Here is a 17,382-nt window from a genome sequence, read left to right as displayed (position 1 = left end):
TCAGTTACTAAAAAAGGAGGTAACTATGTCTTTTGAAGATAATGTATAATTACGATACTCATTTGTATCTAACTAAAATCACATATCATAAATCATAAAAGTATAAAACTTTCCATACATTAACCTTAGGAAATTATCCAAAATGATATTTTATGGTTATCTTTAATTCAAAGTAAATGTAAAGAAGTTATAAAACTTAAAATATGAAATCATGTGTACTGTTGTTATGCCTACATGTATAGAAGGCAATATTCAGTTTTAAAGTATAAATAAAATATAGCTTCCACTTAAAAGCTTCAAACTTATTTTCAATTCATAAGTATAGGAATAATTTAAACCATTTTTGCACGTTATTTTATCTATCAATAGTAATTAACACAGTCTTAATCTGGCTAATGTTAATGACCACTGTTCTTCCATAAATCCCAGTTAAACCAAGCTTATTAAGGGCTAATTAAAGGAAGTCTTATGTGCACTGAATAAAGTAATGTCAGTTTTTAGAGTTGGAGAATGTATTTATCTGATAACATGAGACAAAACTTTTCAATTAAAAGTTTACAGGCTGATTATCAATTTCTAAAAAAAAAAAAAATGTGCCAATGAAATAACTAGCTACTTCTTTCCACTTTCAATGTGTATGTGCCTTTTAAAAGTGTAGCTGTGTCATCTAAAAATGGTAGCATATTTCCTAAGCAGAACTCTAGGATCAAACTGTAGCAAATCATCAATAAAACACACTTTGGAAAAATACTGAATCAGAGTCAACTAGTAAGGATTCTGGATAAGTAAGGAATGTTGAGGGTATGTAGGGGGAAACATATAATATATGGTTCCAAATAATGTCGAAACATTGGGGATACTAGAAACTACCAACTTTTTAGAAGATAGTTGTGAGTGTGTATATACATGTGCATGTGTGTGTGTCAGTACACTCTATTATTTTATTTTTATTTTCTATTTAATAAACTTTGGTATAGTACGTTAGTGCCTACAACGTGCCAGGTTGTGTTCTGAGAACAAATTTAACCCAAAGAGTTAATCTCCAAAGAGCCTGATGAAATATTTGTAATTATTTTAGCTATGACAGGGATAAGGAAACTGAAACATAGGCTGAGTTTGACACAAAAAGGTCCTAAGAAGAGTATACAGAATGGAGCCCTGGATTACACCCAAGGAGTTCCACACTAGGTTTTGTGTTCTCAACTCAACACTGAACCACAAAGTTGTGCTGGCTCTCAGTTTTCACTTACAAAATTCTCCTCCTTATTTTCTCCCTTCTTCCCTCTCTTCACATCCACACAAACACTCCCACCAAAAACTTCTTTGGAGGACAGCAGTAAACATTACACAGTACTTAAAAAGTTTGGGGGAATCTGAAAATTAAAAGAAAAGAAATTGGCGTTATCAGTGGCAAACTGGAGGCATTAAGATGAGTAGATGTGAATCTTAGAATTTGGAGTCAAAGAGGACTCTACCGAGAGAGTGCCTGTGGCTCTAAGAAAGTGAAAATGATGTTTGACAGCATTATATTCAAGGTTTTCATTTTGTTTTGTTTTTGTTTTCTTTTCTTTTAATCTAAATCACGGTTAAAAATAAACCAGTAGGTTCTGAATAGTTGTAAAAGTAGGCAAATATATCTATTTATATGTATGTATGCATGTGTGTGTGTGTGTGTGTACATGCTTAGAAAGTATGATGACATTTAAATGTTTATTTCTAACACAGTTTTAGAGTTTAAATTTGGAGAAAACCAGACATGATTTTGATACTGAGGGACATGATTTTCACACAAACCTTTTTCTCAGATGTGATGTGTATTAGGTAATGAATTATTTTGATAAATTAAGTAACATTGTCTACTAGATGACTTCCTTACCTATTTTTATCAATTTCTTTCTTTTCTTATCCATTATTTTTGTCACCTTTATTTCTCATCATTAGTGATCTATATAACTAATCCAAATTCCTGGTTATTGACTAAATGTAATACTGCCTGTATTGTATAAGTTTCTATATGGAAATTTCAAACCACAAATCACTCCAGATTCTTGGGGGAAATAAATAGATGTTATACAATTATGGCAGTTTTCATCTCCAAAAGAAATGCTTACAAATAATTGTCTTGTTCTGCTTCCTCATACTTTGAAATATCACATTATGGTGGCTAATCACATCTGAGAAAATCACACACAATAATAAAATACCCAGAAGAGTAAAAGAGTTGCAAAGTTTCTGATTACTCTGTGACTTAATTTCAAAGAAGCTTCACACTACAAAATTATTATTAGAAAGCAGAGATCTAAATAAACTTTATGTGTACATTGTGTGTAAATTTATTTCTTATCAATCACTGGAAGTAGGGTTGGCACTATAAAGAGAAGACATTACCAGCAACATTTTCAATCATGGGGCTATATATTCAAAAACAATCAATAAAAAAAGTACAGGAACTGACAAACAACTAGTCAACAAAATCATTTTTCCTGAAATACTTAGCAGTAGCCTTTTAAAGTAATTGCTTGTGGTCAATGTTCCTCATATTTTGGTCTGGTTGCTTGTTAAAATAGAATGGCTGTCATATCCATTAATATTTTTAGCTGTCTGAGGAACTTTTTTATACCTACAATCAACCATAAGAAGGGCTATAATATTAACAGATCTTTAAAAAATCACCTTTTTGTCAGATTTACCAGTTTTGAAGGTTGATATATTTTTTTAAAAGGTGAGGGTGAAGAAAATACATAATTTCATAAAAATATAAAAGGAATCTATGCTTTGCTTATCCATAACTTTCTTTTAAAAAATTTTTCTCTGGTGAAAGTAAAGTCACTTCTTATTTTGAAGGAATCATTTTTAAATTTATGTCTTAAAAAAATAATATCTATGTGGGGTGGGGGAGGGGTTCAATATCAGCATGGATTAAGTCAATTATGGACACATCTTTCTTAGTTGATGAGAGAACTCAGAAACTGCTGAGTTACACTTTGTGGTAAACATTTTGGAATGTTGCCAAAGCTGCTATAAACATTTCTGAGCTCACATTTCTAGGGAACTCTTTTAAAAATCAATTAGAAGTGAAAGTCTTTCAATGCTGGTGTTTTAAAATGTCAAGCTTGTATTACTTTTTTCCTTGTTGTGCATCAATGGCAATATTTCAAAACCTGTATATTAAATTGATTATATTCTATAATTAAGCTATTAAAGGGGATAGAATGCACAAGTGTTCTAAAATTCACACCACAGCAGAACTTGATTTGGAGGGGGCGTGTTTAATGAAAATAAACCCAATTAGGTAAAAAATGGGAAGGCAAAGGAGAAAGTACAAAGTAAGAACAAAGTATAAATGGCTACTCATATTTTATTTTAAAAGCATACTCAAGCATATTTATTGATTTTGAACAATATTTTTTAACATTACAGGTCAACAGGTTAAAACACTAAATGCTTTACTTACGATTCCTGATTCAGGATTTTTAGAAAAAAATCTAAATCTATTCTATGGACAATGAAAAGGATCAGTTATGAGTCTAAATTTACAAGAGAAGTCTATTCAAAAATTAACTATAATCAGGATTACAATATTTATTTAAAAATAGGTAATATGAATGTAGATAAATACCTTATATGCAAATGTTTGAATATATATATGTGTATACACATATATATATATACACATACATATATATATATGTATATATATACACACACACATATAGCTGTTTTCTTATTAAAAAGGGATATGGAGGACAAGGGGAGTTAGAGAGGAGAAGAGAGTTGAGGGAAATTGGAAGGGGAGGTGAACCATGAGAGACTAGAACTCTGAAAAACTATCTGAGGGGTTTGAAGGGGCGGGGTGTGGGAGGTTGGGGGAACCAGGTGGTGGGTATTGGAGAGGGCACGGATTGTATGGAGCACTGGGTGTGGTGCAAAAACAATGAATACTGTTATGCTGAAAATTAAAAAAAAAAAAGGGATATTGTCATGCCTTTTATGGCAATACCAATATTCATGCACTAAAAAAACTTAATTGTGTGCCATATACACAATGATGTCATATAAAATTATATATTTTTAGAAAAAAAAAGATTAAAATCTGTGACTACCAAAAAGTATGCTCCTTTACTCAACAAATGAATCATAAATTTACTGTAGAGAGCAAAGGATTAAAATTCCTCATGTATGTGTAACAAACACATTGATATTAATTGGTTTGTCCTTTCAAGTTGTGTTTATCTCTTCATTTCCATCACAGTTTCAAAGGTCACTCCATTCCATTTATAAATCCAATATGACAGAGATTAGTAAAAGCAAAAAGCAACAACTAAATGAGTACATCATCATGCAATCACACATCTCACAATTCATTTATCCAATTAATAAAAAATACCATCAAATGCTTCGTGGTGAGTTTTTTCAAAGCATGAAAACGGTTCATGTCAAGATAACTTAATCATCAACATTTACTTTCCACAGTCTAGCCAATGTAGAAAACAGTGAAATTAGACCTCGTGAAAAGACAGCAAAATAAATGTGTACATTTTTATGAAATAAAATAATTAAGCAAATGTATTTAGCAAAGCTAGTTTATACCTATAAAAAGTTAATAAGAGATTCTTGAAAGCTGAAATACTGGGCTACAAGTATGAGTGACTGAATATGTGTGTGTGTTTGTGTGTGAGAGAGAAAGAGAGATATCTAGCTATTTTATTGCTAAGGTCATATATTATCAAGAAGAGGAACCTAAAGGAAGAAAAATAGCACCATCATTTACTAAGAGAAACAAGAAATTTTATAATCCTGATGCTCATTTGATACCTTTATTTTTAAAAAATTCTAGAGTGTGACATTTGCTCTTGATGTAGGCACAGGTTTGGACAATGATAGGTAGATAAAAAAACAAGAAGAAAGTAAACACATACCTGTGTGCATTAACACAAGCAACTCTAGAGAGGCTGACATTTAGGTTGCTAAAGGAAATCATTTTAAAACAATATGATCATCTTGAGAAGATTAGCATTTTTTAACCTTGCTGTTTTTACATAAAATAAATACTGGACTTACATTGTCAATATATACACACCCATTGTTTTAAAAAGCCCTCTTCCAAACATGTAGTTGGGTTATCCAAAAGTAAAGAATGAGAGAGGAAAATCGGGACATAAGCAAAGGCAAAATAATCCAAAAAGAAGAGAGCACAGAAGACTCTGTAACACAATTTCAACACTTAGATAAATTATAGAGAAATAAAGAAAAAGCAATCTATTTCTAAAAAGCAGATTAAAACACATAGAGCTAATTAACTATTTAACAGATTATTTATAAATGATAGACTTTTTGTTTCTAAGACAAACATGAGTGAAATTAAAACAACTGAAATTGGTTTCAGAAACCCTTTTTTCTTCCATCTCTTATATGGATCTGTATCTCATAAGACATTAGAGATTTAGAATCCTAAGGCAGAAGCAAGGATACTCACAAGGCCGCTGGGTTTGAGAATGGCCTTGAATCACTCAAATGGCACACATAGAGCCTGAGTATAAACTATTAATCACCACTTTATATTTAATAAAGTCCTATCACCTTTCTATTTGCTTATTAATTTGTGCTTTCCTACACAATTTTGTGTGTGGAGTTTGTTTTGAGCATAAGCTACCTTGTTAAGTTAAATATACTTTTGGGGGAAAAGTTTAAGTAAAAATACAATTATTAAATGTTCTATAGAGATGGCAAACCTTTCTTTCCCTAGATATCTGGAAATGTAATATATTGTATAAAACATATTTTTCCCAAAGATCCCAACCAATGCAGTTCTACATGTAAAATTTCAGATGAATAACCCGTTTCTTGAAGCTTCATTTAGAAAAAGTGGAAAACTTTCCTGTGAATTCCTGAAATGTTATAATTTTGCAAGAACTCAGTTGATGAAAAGACTTAAATATGTGCCATAAAAACATGCACAGCGTTGGTAAAAATACGGAGCTCACATTTTCTTATCATTTGTGTTAACTTTTCAACACCTGCATTTATATATATATATATTTCAACACCTAACATATATATATGGCTGGATACACACACATATACACGCAAATCCTCTCTCCTTTGTCCCTATGCAGATTATCACTCCCAGACTACAAATGACCCCAAGGAAGTAAGTACACTTCTTGGCTGAACAATTTATCAACAGCTTGAAGTGACAGGAATGGTGATTCAATCCTGTGCCCCCACATATCAGATGTAGGCCACATTCTCCAGTCTGCAGAACCAGAAAGGGAAAAAGTCCCTGTCGCATTTGCCCTTTCATAGAGATGGAAATATTATTAGAAAGGACATAAACAGACTAATTAAATCACAGCAGTATGGCTGGGATGACAGCTGGTACAGCGTGTGACTGAGAAGATCCATATCTGGGAGCAGGAGGTACTTCACTTCCAATCCATTCGCTATTAGGTGCTTTCAAGCTTGCTGTGCAGACATTAAATAATAACATCTCATTTCCAAGACCAAAACGAGTCAAGAAATAAAAAAGGCTTTCTAACCAAGAAATCTTTTGTGCAACAGAGAAAAAAAAAATCATTTACCACTCAGTCCTGCTTTTGAGATAAAGATGTAATAATGCCATTACCTTTCATCAGCAGGATCCTTGGAAATCAACACTCTTTGCTTATCATGCTGTGAAATACAAATAGAGCTAAAGGCAGGGTCTGCGAGGCACTGCTGCAGCGATATTAACTCACAGATCTGCCCTTTGTGAAGGAAACCGTATCTGTTTCATTAGTGCACACTCTAATTCAAAACTGTTGAAAATGAACTGCACATACTGTTTTAATAACAACATTCCTAATCATTATCAAACTGGTAATTCTCTCAGCACTGGATGTAAGGGTCTGTGTTTCCATTATAACCTGCTGTTAAAGAAAACCATATTTAAGTCCTCTCTTCTTTCCTCTTTTCCAAATGATCGAGGTTCATGGGGTGGGGGGGGGCATCTAGAGTCTGCAAGATTATGTACACCACATTATTTCATCCTAAGTGAATTGACACTTTCAGGCACTGATGTCAACGACAGCATTATTTACTTATTATCATTTAGTTATTCCGTTTTTTATTCAATTTGACAGGCCAGGATTCAGACAGATGACTCTGTACGATTTTGGAATATTTGGATACTTTGGAGAAGAATCAGTCACACAACTGTGCAGCACCATATCTGGTGACAGGGAAAGAGGGCTCTGAGTTATAAACTTGGGGAGCTCACACTCACAGGGATGTTGGACCATGAACACCCTAGTGACAGCTCCAAGAATAAACTTTCTTTTTTTTTTTCTTTAATTTTTTTTTTAAGATTTTATTTATTTATTTGACAGACAGAGATCACAAGTAGGCAGAGAGACAGGCAGAGAGAGAGAGGAGGAAGCAGGCTCCCTGCTGAGCAGAGAGCCCGATGTGGGGCTCGATCCCAGGACCCTGGGACCATGATCTGAGCTGAAGGCAGACGCTTTAACCCACTGAGCCACCCAGGCGCCCCAAGAATAAACTTTCTAATATCAGGTCATCCTGGGATATTTGAAACTTCTATCACTAAACATATACATATGTTATAATTTACAGAACCCAAAGTCAAAGCTTCATTTAATTGTGTATCGTCATATGAAGTTAAAATGTAAAACAGGTAAAACAGTCATATTAGTGAATAAAATGAGTTATCTGACATTAAAAGGGTTGAAGAAGGCCTGAAGTTATTTTAAACTGAAATGCTTGCTACCACTATATTTTTGAAGTTTATATAAACATTATGACATGTTGGTATAGATTGACAAGGATCATTTTTAGGGCTCCTCTCAATGAAAATTGTATTTTCAAGGCTGTCATAAGTGCTCTCGATCCGCTAGAATGAGATGGAGTCTAGCCTATAACATATCCAAGTGAGTATATCCTGCATTTGCTTATGTTTTATGATTATAAGAATAGAATATCAAATAAAAGATTTTAATTTACATTTTTTAATACGAAATGCTTGAATTATCAGGGTTACTTCACTGACCTGTCATTAGTAAGAATAAGTAACATTAAAACTAAAACAAAACCATTAGGCTAGTGTTTACTAATTATGTTCTTCAACTACCCATATCAATTAATGAACGTCATGAAAACGAAGCAGACACTAAATAAAAAGTGGAAATGTTCTCTGCATTCCACTTATCTATATCATGAAATATATTTAGTAATTCATACAGGAAGCTAGTTTGTGTTACTGATCAAACTCTGGTTATTTTATTAATGTATAAGCATGGATTTAGAAATATGTGCTCAAAAATTTTTAAGTGAGAAACTGTTTTTTTAAAAATTGAAATGTATTTTTTTCCATAAATAGTCACTGTTATGATCATTGGTATTTCTCTTCTTTTACATAACCAATAAAGATATTTTAAAAAGTCATGAGAAAAAATGGAAAATGATGCATTTGCTAGAAAATCATGAAATGGGGCCTAATAAAATGACCAGTTTTTAACATACTCATGTGTCATTTAAAAATAATCTAACTTAACACTATCTTAAACTTTTTGAGAAACTATTCATAATTCTACCACAATAACATTCTCAGTTCCTTCCAACTCTAATGAAATGGGGATATATATATAAATATATATTACAAGGGTATAAAATTCTATATCATTTTTATATTCAAATTAAATATTTTCCAGCCCTTACCTATCATGTGTAATTGCTATAATAGTATGGGAAATTGTGTATTAAAATATACTTAATGGTGTCTTGTTTTGAACATTTACATTATTTCAGGTTTGTGTTTTATTTTAGAAATCACCATAAAGTATAACTTCTTGCCTTTTATCTTCTATGGAGTTTTCAAAAATCAAAGAATTTTAGAGCCAAGAGGGTAACTGAGCATCAAGCTGCTTATTTATTAATAAGAAAGCTGAGAAATTAAGAGACTTATCTGAGTAGCTGAGTTATTTATTAGCTATGTTACTACTAGAAGCTAAATCTTCTGTCATATTTTGCTCTCCGCTCTCCCATCTCAGTTTGTGGATACATCTAAAAGGACTTACCTTGATCATGTTAGAAGATGTTTAAATTTTAGACACTAATTTTTGACAATTTCAGGTTAGCTGTCTGTTCTTTATATTTTCACATTAGATTACCATATTTAAAATAGTTAATAAAGAAAAATGCCAGAAGTATTAAATATCTACAAATGCATTGAAATGTATGAAAGAGTAGCTTACTACTTCTTAGATTTTTAATGTTGGGCTAAGCAATTTTGTGAGAAATGTCAGGATATGAAGACATCTTTTGCATAGGGAATGATGTGAACCATATGGCTTACTCACAATCGATCGAATTACAAACCATGGCAATTCCTACACTTTCAAGAGATGCTTATGTGGTCCTTCCATTAAAATCTCACTAATGTGACATTTGTGAAAAGGTTTATGTTTGGACATACTTTCTTCACCATATGTGAAGTCACAGAGCAAAAGCATCAATTTAAAGTGTTTATATATAAATTGACAGCTATCAGTTCTAAAATATGTCTCATTTCATGTGTCAGAATCTTTTTGGCCTTTTAGGGTAGTCTTGTGTGTATGTTTCCATGTTTACAAGACCCTGGCTGTTCATATTGTTAAATTTACTCATCAGACAGGAAGAAGGATCTTACAAATCATTGTTAGGCAGTGAAACATTAAGAAAGTTTGAAAAAAAAAAACTTTCCACATTTAATCTGTTAAACAATGGCAAATTTCTTATGAATCAGTGATACTGTAATTGAACTGGAGACATTTTTAGAGCAAGCTTGCTTTGGCTTTTTCACCCTCCGATTTGGAATCTGCTCACAGTACTGCCAGCTTAACCAAAAAGGATTAACTCTCATATCCAACTGAGAACACAGATAATTCTCAGTAATTGGTAAAAAATGAAGATGAATGGGGCTGAGAGATAAGGAGCAATTAGCTCATCAGCAGTTACAGCTGTGCACTCAATCCGGAACCATCTCTTGAGCCTCGGCCCCTTTTAAAAAACCTAAGCAGAATAAGCATAGGACACCCCTCCCCAAAAAATTGCTGTACCTGCCCATCATTTCTCTAGTCTTCTATTTTATTTCCTTACTATACAAAGACACCTGTCATAGCATGCTATGTAAATTACTACCTCTCTCAGGACCTATGTCTAAAGCCAATCTTCTTTTTAAACTTTTTTTTTTTTATAACAGAAACCAAATGACTACTGTAGACACTCTTAAATTCCCTGTCAATCGTTTCATTATAGCAGCATCATCTGTTTGAAAATATAAGCAATTCCCTCATCTAATTATAGGAAGGATTTGAGGTTCATTAACATTGCCAAGGCAGAGGATCCAATGTGCAACTGCAGAGCTCTGCTTGGTGGCCTGTGTACTCAGTTTCCTTTTATTTGCTTTCTCAAGGTCTCCAAGACTTTTTCCTGAGATCATAAAATTAATTTTTCCTTCCAAATACACACGTGAGTTAGAAGAAAGGAAATGACTACAGCATAAACTATTCTACTTCTGCAGGAGTGTGTTTGTGTGTTAAAAAAAAAAAAATAAGAGGATGGTCAGCTGGGTTAGATAATTTTATCTCCTATCTGCCCGGCTTTTCTTTGCCTCCTTTTTGGTGGTAGTGTTGTTGTTGTTACTGCTGTTGATGGACAGAAAGAAGGAGTAAAGAATATTAAGGAAGAACACAGCTGTTCATCCCAAACTCAAGTTTTTGTGTTTGCTTTGAAATTCCCACACCCTGTTAACTATTGCAACCTTGAGCGAATGAAAACAAATCGCACATCTCAGGCATGTGAGGAGTGTGGATTTGGTGGATCATTGCATCAGCATACTCTTGCTTGTGTTCCACGGTGTTCAGAAAGAGACATTCTGAAGCCTTAAGATGACTTCACTTCCTTAAAGAAATAACAGCAGTTAAGGGTTTCTGACTATAGTTTAAACAATGAGATTTTCTTGGGACATCTGTTTTGAGATCACATTTTGAATAGATATGAACTCATTTCCTACTAAGCAAGCCATCTACTATTGTTGATAGCTGTTTACCAGTTCTATGAGTCAGATATTAGCTAGTGGCAAAGGTCCCTCTTAAATCCTCCGAGCATTCTTTAAACTGTGTACATAGTGTTTTCCTTAAATAAAATGTTAAGAGAAGGTAAAAATGCAGTCTTTTCCTGCCTCCTGGTAAATTATAGTGCACAAAGTCTTGCACTTGGGAATAATATTTAATGTATTTATCTTTGAAGAGTCATTTCCTTTGTTATCGTTAGTTAAGGGAATAAGATATTAGGTTTAGCAAGTATTTAAATAACACAGAAACTACCGAGATGCTCACTGTGTCAATATTTATACAGCATTTAAAAACTAGAAGTAAAAATAAGTTTCCTTTATTTAGATTAAATCGACTGTGATTAATTTAGTACCCTCAAAAATGTGGATGATGCCCCCCAAAAGAGATAAGCAGATAAAAACACAGCTATAGATACTATGGGGTTGACCTTGGGTTCACCGGTTTTAAATTCTGCTTTTCCAATATCCTAGTCCCAATTTCCAAGCAGCACTTTTTTAAGCTGGTTATGTAGATCAGTCCCTAAAGCAAAAAAAATAGCAATTTATCTGGCCTGTATGTTGTGGATAGTGTTGCCACTAAAAAGAATCCAGGACATTTTTCCTTCTTATCTACAATGTAGCTCATATCAGCCAACCTGTCACAAGATAGTACTTGATATAAACAAGAGATTGCAAAGACATCTCAGTAATCAATATCAGGATGGCTACAGTATGGAAACCCCAACCAGTGCATATCATTTGTCTCAGCATCTATTTCTATGGCCAAATGAAGCATTAATTCAAATCATAAATCTATGGTGATTTAAATCTGGGAATGAGCACCTGCCTGCTTTAATGATTTATTTTGTACATTTCAGTAAGCAGGAGATTTGTCCATATGAACTGACAGGTCACCTTCAGATGCCAGGAGCGGACTGTTTATCACCATGCAGACTAGCATCTCATCTTAGCAAGTAAATATTAAACTAAAAGAATCCAATTGATTGTGGATGAGGGAGAATGGAGACACGGCCATATATTTTACTCAGTGTGCTGATGCCTCACTCGGATCTATCCCGAAGTCCTCACTTCTTCCTAAAATGATCATTCTGGTGGAAAGATGTGAGCTCAAGGTTACCATGTAAAATTGGCATATAAAATAATAATTTGTCAGTGTCATCGACTGCTCTAAAGACCTTCTTTTTTTTTTTTTTTTCTTTTTGGCTAATTTTGACAATTCATATTAAGAACTGGAAGGAGTTCTGTGTAATGAAAAGATCCCTTCACCTCACTAAGCCAAATCAAACCAAACCAAACAAACACAAAATCTGTTTTCTGAGGCAATATAGATTTACTTATACCTGGGGTGGGGGTTTGGGGGTGGGAACTCAGGTAATGTTTCTACACAGGAGAACCTAAAATGTTCACCAGAACTTATGAGCCAGATGAGTACGAGAGAAAATGAACCCTGAAGTGATCTCAAAAATGTCACTGTATTCAGGCAGGGCTGAGCAGCAACAATACATCATGTAAGTGGCACCCCTCCGAGGGGCTTCACTCCTTCAAAGAGACAATTGATAGATTCATGAGAGCAGTAAGGTTGTATTCTGAAATATAGGCCTTTGAGATTCTTGGGATTCCTCCTAGAATCCGTATGCTTCTATACCACTTCCTACGCTAGCTAGCTGATGCTCCTGGATCCAGCATATCCTGTTTTGACTGCCTGCTTACATAGCCATTCCTCCCATAGACTGGATGCCCACTGAGTACTGGGATGGGATTATAATCATTTTGTGTTACTAGAATGAGCTAAAGTCAAATGCAAACAAAATCCAAAGGACACAAAAGCTCCCCTCTCAATTTACTGACAAGCCTACAGCTTAACAAATACCTAACAGAGACAAAGGGAAACAGAGAAGGAAATAATTCATGGTTGTAGAAAGAGGAAGAAGGTAATTCTCAGGAGAGCAAATTTGGAATAATAATAATAGCAAAAGCAGTACCAGTATGATAACCTTACTGGTGACCCAACAACGGGATAAGCAGACGTAATAAATAAACACTTGACTAACAGGATCTCCTTTAATTCTCGTGGTGTAGATATTATTATGCCATTCCCCCAATATGCAATGTTAGGCTCAGAAAGTTTACATAACTTCCCAAAGTCACAGAACAGGTAATTGCTGAAAACGTACCAAGAGGCAGGCACTGCTGTCAGAAACAGAAGATGGGGGGCCGTATAAAGCAACAGCCCAATTCAGCAACTACTTTGATCTATGCGAACTCAACTCAACACCCAGGAGTTCCCTGTACCTTCCTCACCCAACCCCTCCACCAAACCTTCTTTCACTGATCTCTAGAAAAGGAGGGAGGGGGTGTGCTCTGGAAGGATAATAAATCATAAATTCTCAGACGACAGCGGCATGTGAGACTAGAATAAAAATGACAATGATAACATTTCCCCCCCCACCCAAATCAGCTACATATATCTAACAGAAATGATCTACCTGCCTCAAGGACGAGCAATGACACCAATGTTAACACACTCTAAAAATATTAAGACTCTGTAGGAAAACTCAAATAAATTTTTGCTCCTGATTCAAATTGATGTTGGACGGTGGGGGTCAAAACTAAAAAGCAACATGAAGAGCCAACTAAATACCTTGATGGAAGAAAAGTGATTTCCGCCAACTAGAACACGAAAGAAAAACCAAATTGTTTCTTTTTTTAAGTCATTATGGTAGCCCATGTGCCAAAATCATTAAGGTAAACCACAATTTGGTCAGTAGGCAAATGTTATTCTATAATAGCAAATATGAAATGTATGTCAATGCCTAATTATGAACCATGTTCTCCTTATCTTATGCCTATTGGATTTTCCAAAGTCAACTTCTGTTCTGCTGCTCAGGAAATTCAAACAGAGATTATCATGTTTTAATATCTTTTGTTTTCAATGTTATTAAATTGCTTAATTTAAATATTCCCATTTCCAACACCAACTAGCAAGAAGAACCTGCATTAAACGCTTACTCTTCTAAAATTCTGGAAACAATCCAGATTGTTTTGCAATGGTAACTAAAATTTATAGTGGCCAATTACTTGTTTTTAAGTGTCTACTTTTGTTCTACTTTACAGGCTGAAGAAGGAGGCTGCTTATTTTTTTAAAAATGTACTTAATAGTTCCAAAAAGAGAATTAAAATTCATTCATTTTATTTCAAAACAGTTTTTAATTTTCAAAAGTCTGAATTTATGTGTGTGAACCATGACCTTAACAACCCGCAGCCCTCTATCCTCTCTCTAGGAGCTGCACAAATGCAAGCAGTCATGTTTTCCTTCATCCTTTCCAGCTGTAAGGCCATAGCTTTGGCTCCCTTCCACATCTTTTCATCCTTCTAAGAACTGCCACCTTCTCTATAATCTATTCTCAAATCAGCCCCATTATCGCTGCCTCTTTTATATTTCCTTTGTGTAGTGCTATGGGGAAAGTTCTATTTTCCCCTTTTCTCCTTTAGAAGCTACCCTTTGGCATCACTGCAGCAATGATATTTTGCATATTGTGTATATATTTGACAATTACTTCCTACGCTAATATTAATACCTAGCGTATGCTCCCATGAAACTGTTGTAAGAATGATTATTACTATAATCTGTAGCATTCCTTCATATACCCTTAACTGTCTGACCCTGGACAGAAAGTAGAGAGCTGCTGAGTATCCAAAGAAATAATCTATTAAAACACTGCATGGAGAAGAAAATTTAATCGAACTGCCAAGAATGATTGTGTCCTTCATGAACATATGTTGGATAGAGTATCTTATACATATCTTGTAATAGCCAAATTTCTCTTGCTAAATTATATATTGAGCACGATTTCTAAATTTTAAAGAGAAACGATACAGGGCAGTGGCAGAATACATTTGATCTCACCGACACAGAGACGTAAAAGATATCATCAATAAAAATGTTAACTCACATGTGAAGTTGTATTTGAAAAATGAACGACCCAAGTGAGTTCTGCAAAATGAAAGCTGTTGGTTTGCGTTTAAACAATGACTATTCACTTTTCATCTCTTTCTCCAAATCTCAAGGAAAAAAAAAAAACAATCAGGAGAAATTGAAGTTGTATATTTACCATGAGACATGCTGATAATGGTTATATATAAAGAATTAACTCTCAAGATAATTCTCATTCTTGATAGCACATGAAAGAATTGAGTTTACATGTCCCAATGCTGATGCAAACTTATTTGATAACAAATCCATCAGGAATTAAAAAGATAAAGTATGGGTTTGCCTGTAATTATGCTAGTCAATATTTAAAATTTCTGATTATTGGGGCTCCTGGGTGGCTCAGTCAGTTAAATGTCAGACTCTTGATTTTGGCTCAGATCATGATCTCAGGGTCCTGAGATAGAGCTTTGCCTGGGGTTCCACACTGGGTGTGGAGCCTGTTTAAGATTTTCTTTCTCCCTCTGCCCTTCCCTACCCACTCACACATGCTCTCTATAAAAACTGAACTACACTAAACTCAACTCAACTAAAATTCTGATTATTAAAACTTACTTGTATTATAAAAGATGTTAACTGAATGCTGTTAGTAGACATTGCCTACAGAAAGCTGACCCTGTGTTAAAAAATTATGTTGCCAATTATTTATTCAGAATGCCTGTTGTTAGACTGGCAAATAGCACCTCCAAAATATCCACTGTTTTCTAAGCTAAAAGGACCAGCTTCTTGAATGGGCACTTGACGGTTCTGTTCTGGAAAAGGAAGTAATTTAGTTCCTACAAGATCACAAAAGTTTCCGTGAACATACAACTTACCGACACTCGAATTCATGTCCCCATTTTCGGAATCTGCTCCATGTTGGCTATTAGTGGCATGATAGTTGCTCATGGCTTCTAATTTTATTTTTTTCACCTTCATTGCCTCAGCGATGGCTGCATTGGTAGCAGCGGCAGCTGCTGCGGCTGCTGCTGTCAGACCTTAAAAGAATAAATTAAAAACAAGGTAATTCAAATTCTGATCTTTCATGTACCAGCCCATGTACTTTATAGAGCACACATACAAACATATGAGAGTATCTGACTCTGGGCGCCACTCTGATAACCTGTGTTCACTATCCACCAGCCCATGAGAAAACATTGATAGGATGGGGAGAATGCACTCTAAACTCCCAAATTAAATATTCGCAGAAACATCATTCATACGTAGAAGGATCACGGTAGAAATGCATCCAGAATTCTCTCTCAAACAGACCAGTTTGAATATGTTATTCCCTGTTTAAAATCCTCTGCAGCTGCCTAGAGAAAACGGGGAGGGGAGGGATGTCTGAACTGCTGAGCTCAATTCACAAAACCTTTCACTAGGAAGTGTAAACCTACCTAATCACTCCATTTTCTTCATCCTCAGGCCACCCTCCAGCCACCTGCACATGCCACCAATAGGCACACGTGCCCTGCCTCTGCGAGCTTGTGCCTTCGCTTGTGCCTTTCCCTTTGTCTGGAATAGCTTTGCCCCACGGCTCCCTTCCCTGACCTCCTGGCTGCCAGACTTTTAGCCCCAGAGTGAACACTTTGAACCACTGTGCCATGTTTGTCCAGAACAGTTCACCTTTGCTCGTCCAGAGAGTGGGACATAGGAGTGGACATGAGACTAGACACAGAATTTGAGGCCAGACTGTGGCAGAACAGAAAGCGAGGGCCATGCCTTATGGACAGGCCATAGATAGCCTGCTGAGGTTCTGGAGCAGGGGATGGGTTTGTTTTTCTTAAAGCTGTGAACTTTTTTTCAACAGGTCAGTTCCTTTCATCCTGGCATCCCTCACCTGCAAAATGACAGACTTTGCAACATCTGAATAATCTCCCCAATTCTAAAATTTTGGCAGTCCAGGATATATAACCCTGCTCCCCATCCTCTTTTTTTTTTTTTTTTTTTTTGCTATGGCTGCTTCAGAGTTTGTGACTACAGTGCTTCAGCTCCATTTGAATTTATCTGAGTGATTTATTTGCACTCCCAGCTGGTGGATTGGAGCCGGAACACCTCTCTCCTATTTTCCTCCCCACTAATCATCACTTCTAGTTACTACAGCAAATAAGTTACAGCCGCAGAAACTGTAAGAAAGTCTGGTTTTTTTTTTTCCTAGAAATCTCTATTTTTTTAGAGGTTAGAAGAGCTCACCTTTCCTTCATATCAGACCAAAGAGGCCTTGACAACTTTCACCCCAATGCAACAAGACCTTCAGAATAGATCTTTGAGTGAAAAACTGATAACTACCTTCTAAAAAGGCACTGAT

General features: G+C 35.0%; 1 protein-coding gene across 1 annotated transcript in view; it reads right to left on the bottom strand.

The window, feature by feature from the left end:
- The window catches only part of DACH1 (dachshund family transcription factor 1), a 421,261-nt gene that overhangs the window by 173,276 nt on the left and 230,603 nt on the right, over positions 1-17,382 (bottom strand). Inside the window, exon 3 of the mRNA XM_032841074.1 lies at positions 15,911-16,072. Coding sequence (XP_032696965.1) covers positions 15,911-16,072 — 162 coding nt within the window. The remainder of the gene's footprint in view (positions 1-15,910; positions 16,073-17,382) is intronic.

This window comes from Lontra canadensis, unplaced genomic scaffold, assembly GCF_010015895.1.
Source record: "Lontra canadensis isolate GAN:19392208 unplaced genomic scaffold, GSC_riverotter_1.0 scaffold119, whole genome shotgun sequence".
In the NCBI taxonomy this organism is placed as follows: Eukaryota; Metazoa; Chordata; class Mammalia; order Carnivora; family Mustelidae; genus Lontra; species Lontra canadensis.
The sequence above is the reverse complement of the archived record's forward strand: the minus strand, read 5'-3'. Positions and strand labels throughout refer to the sequence as shown.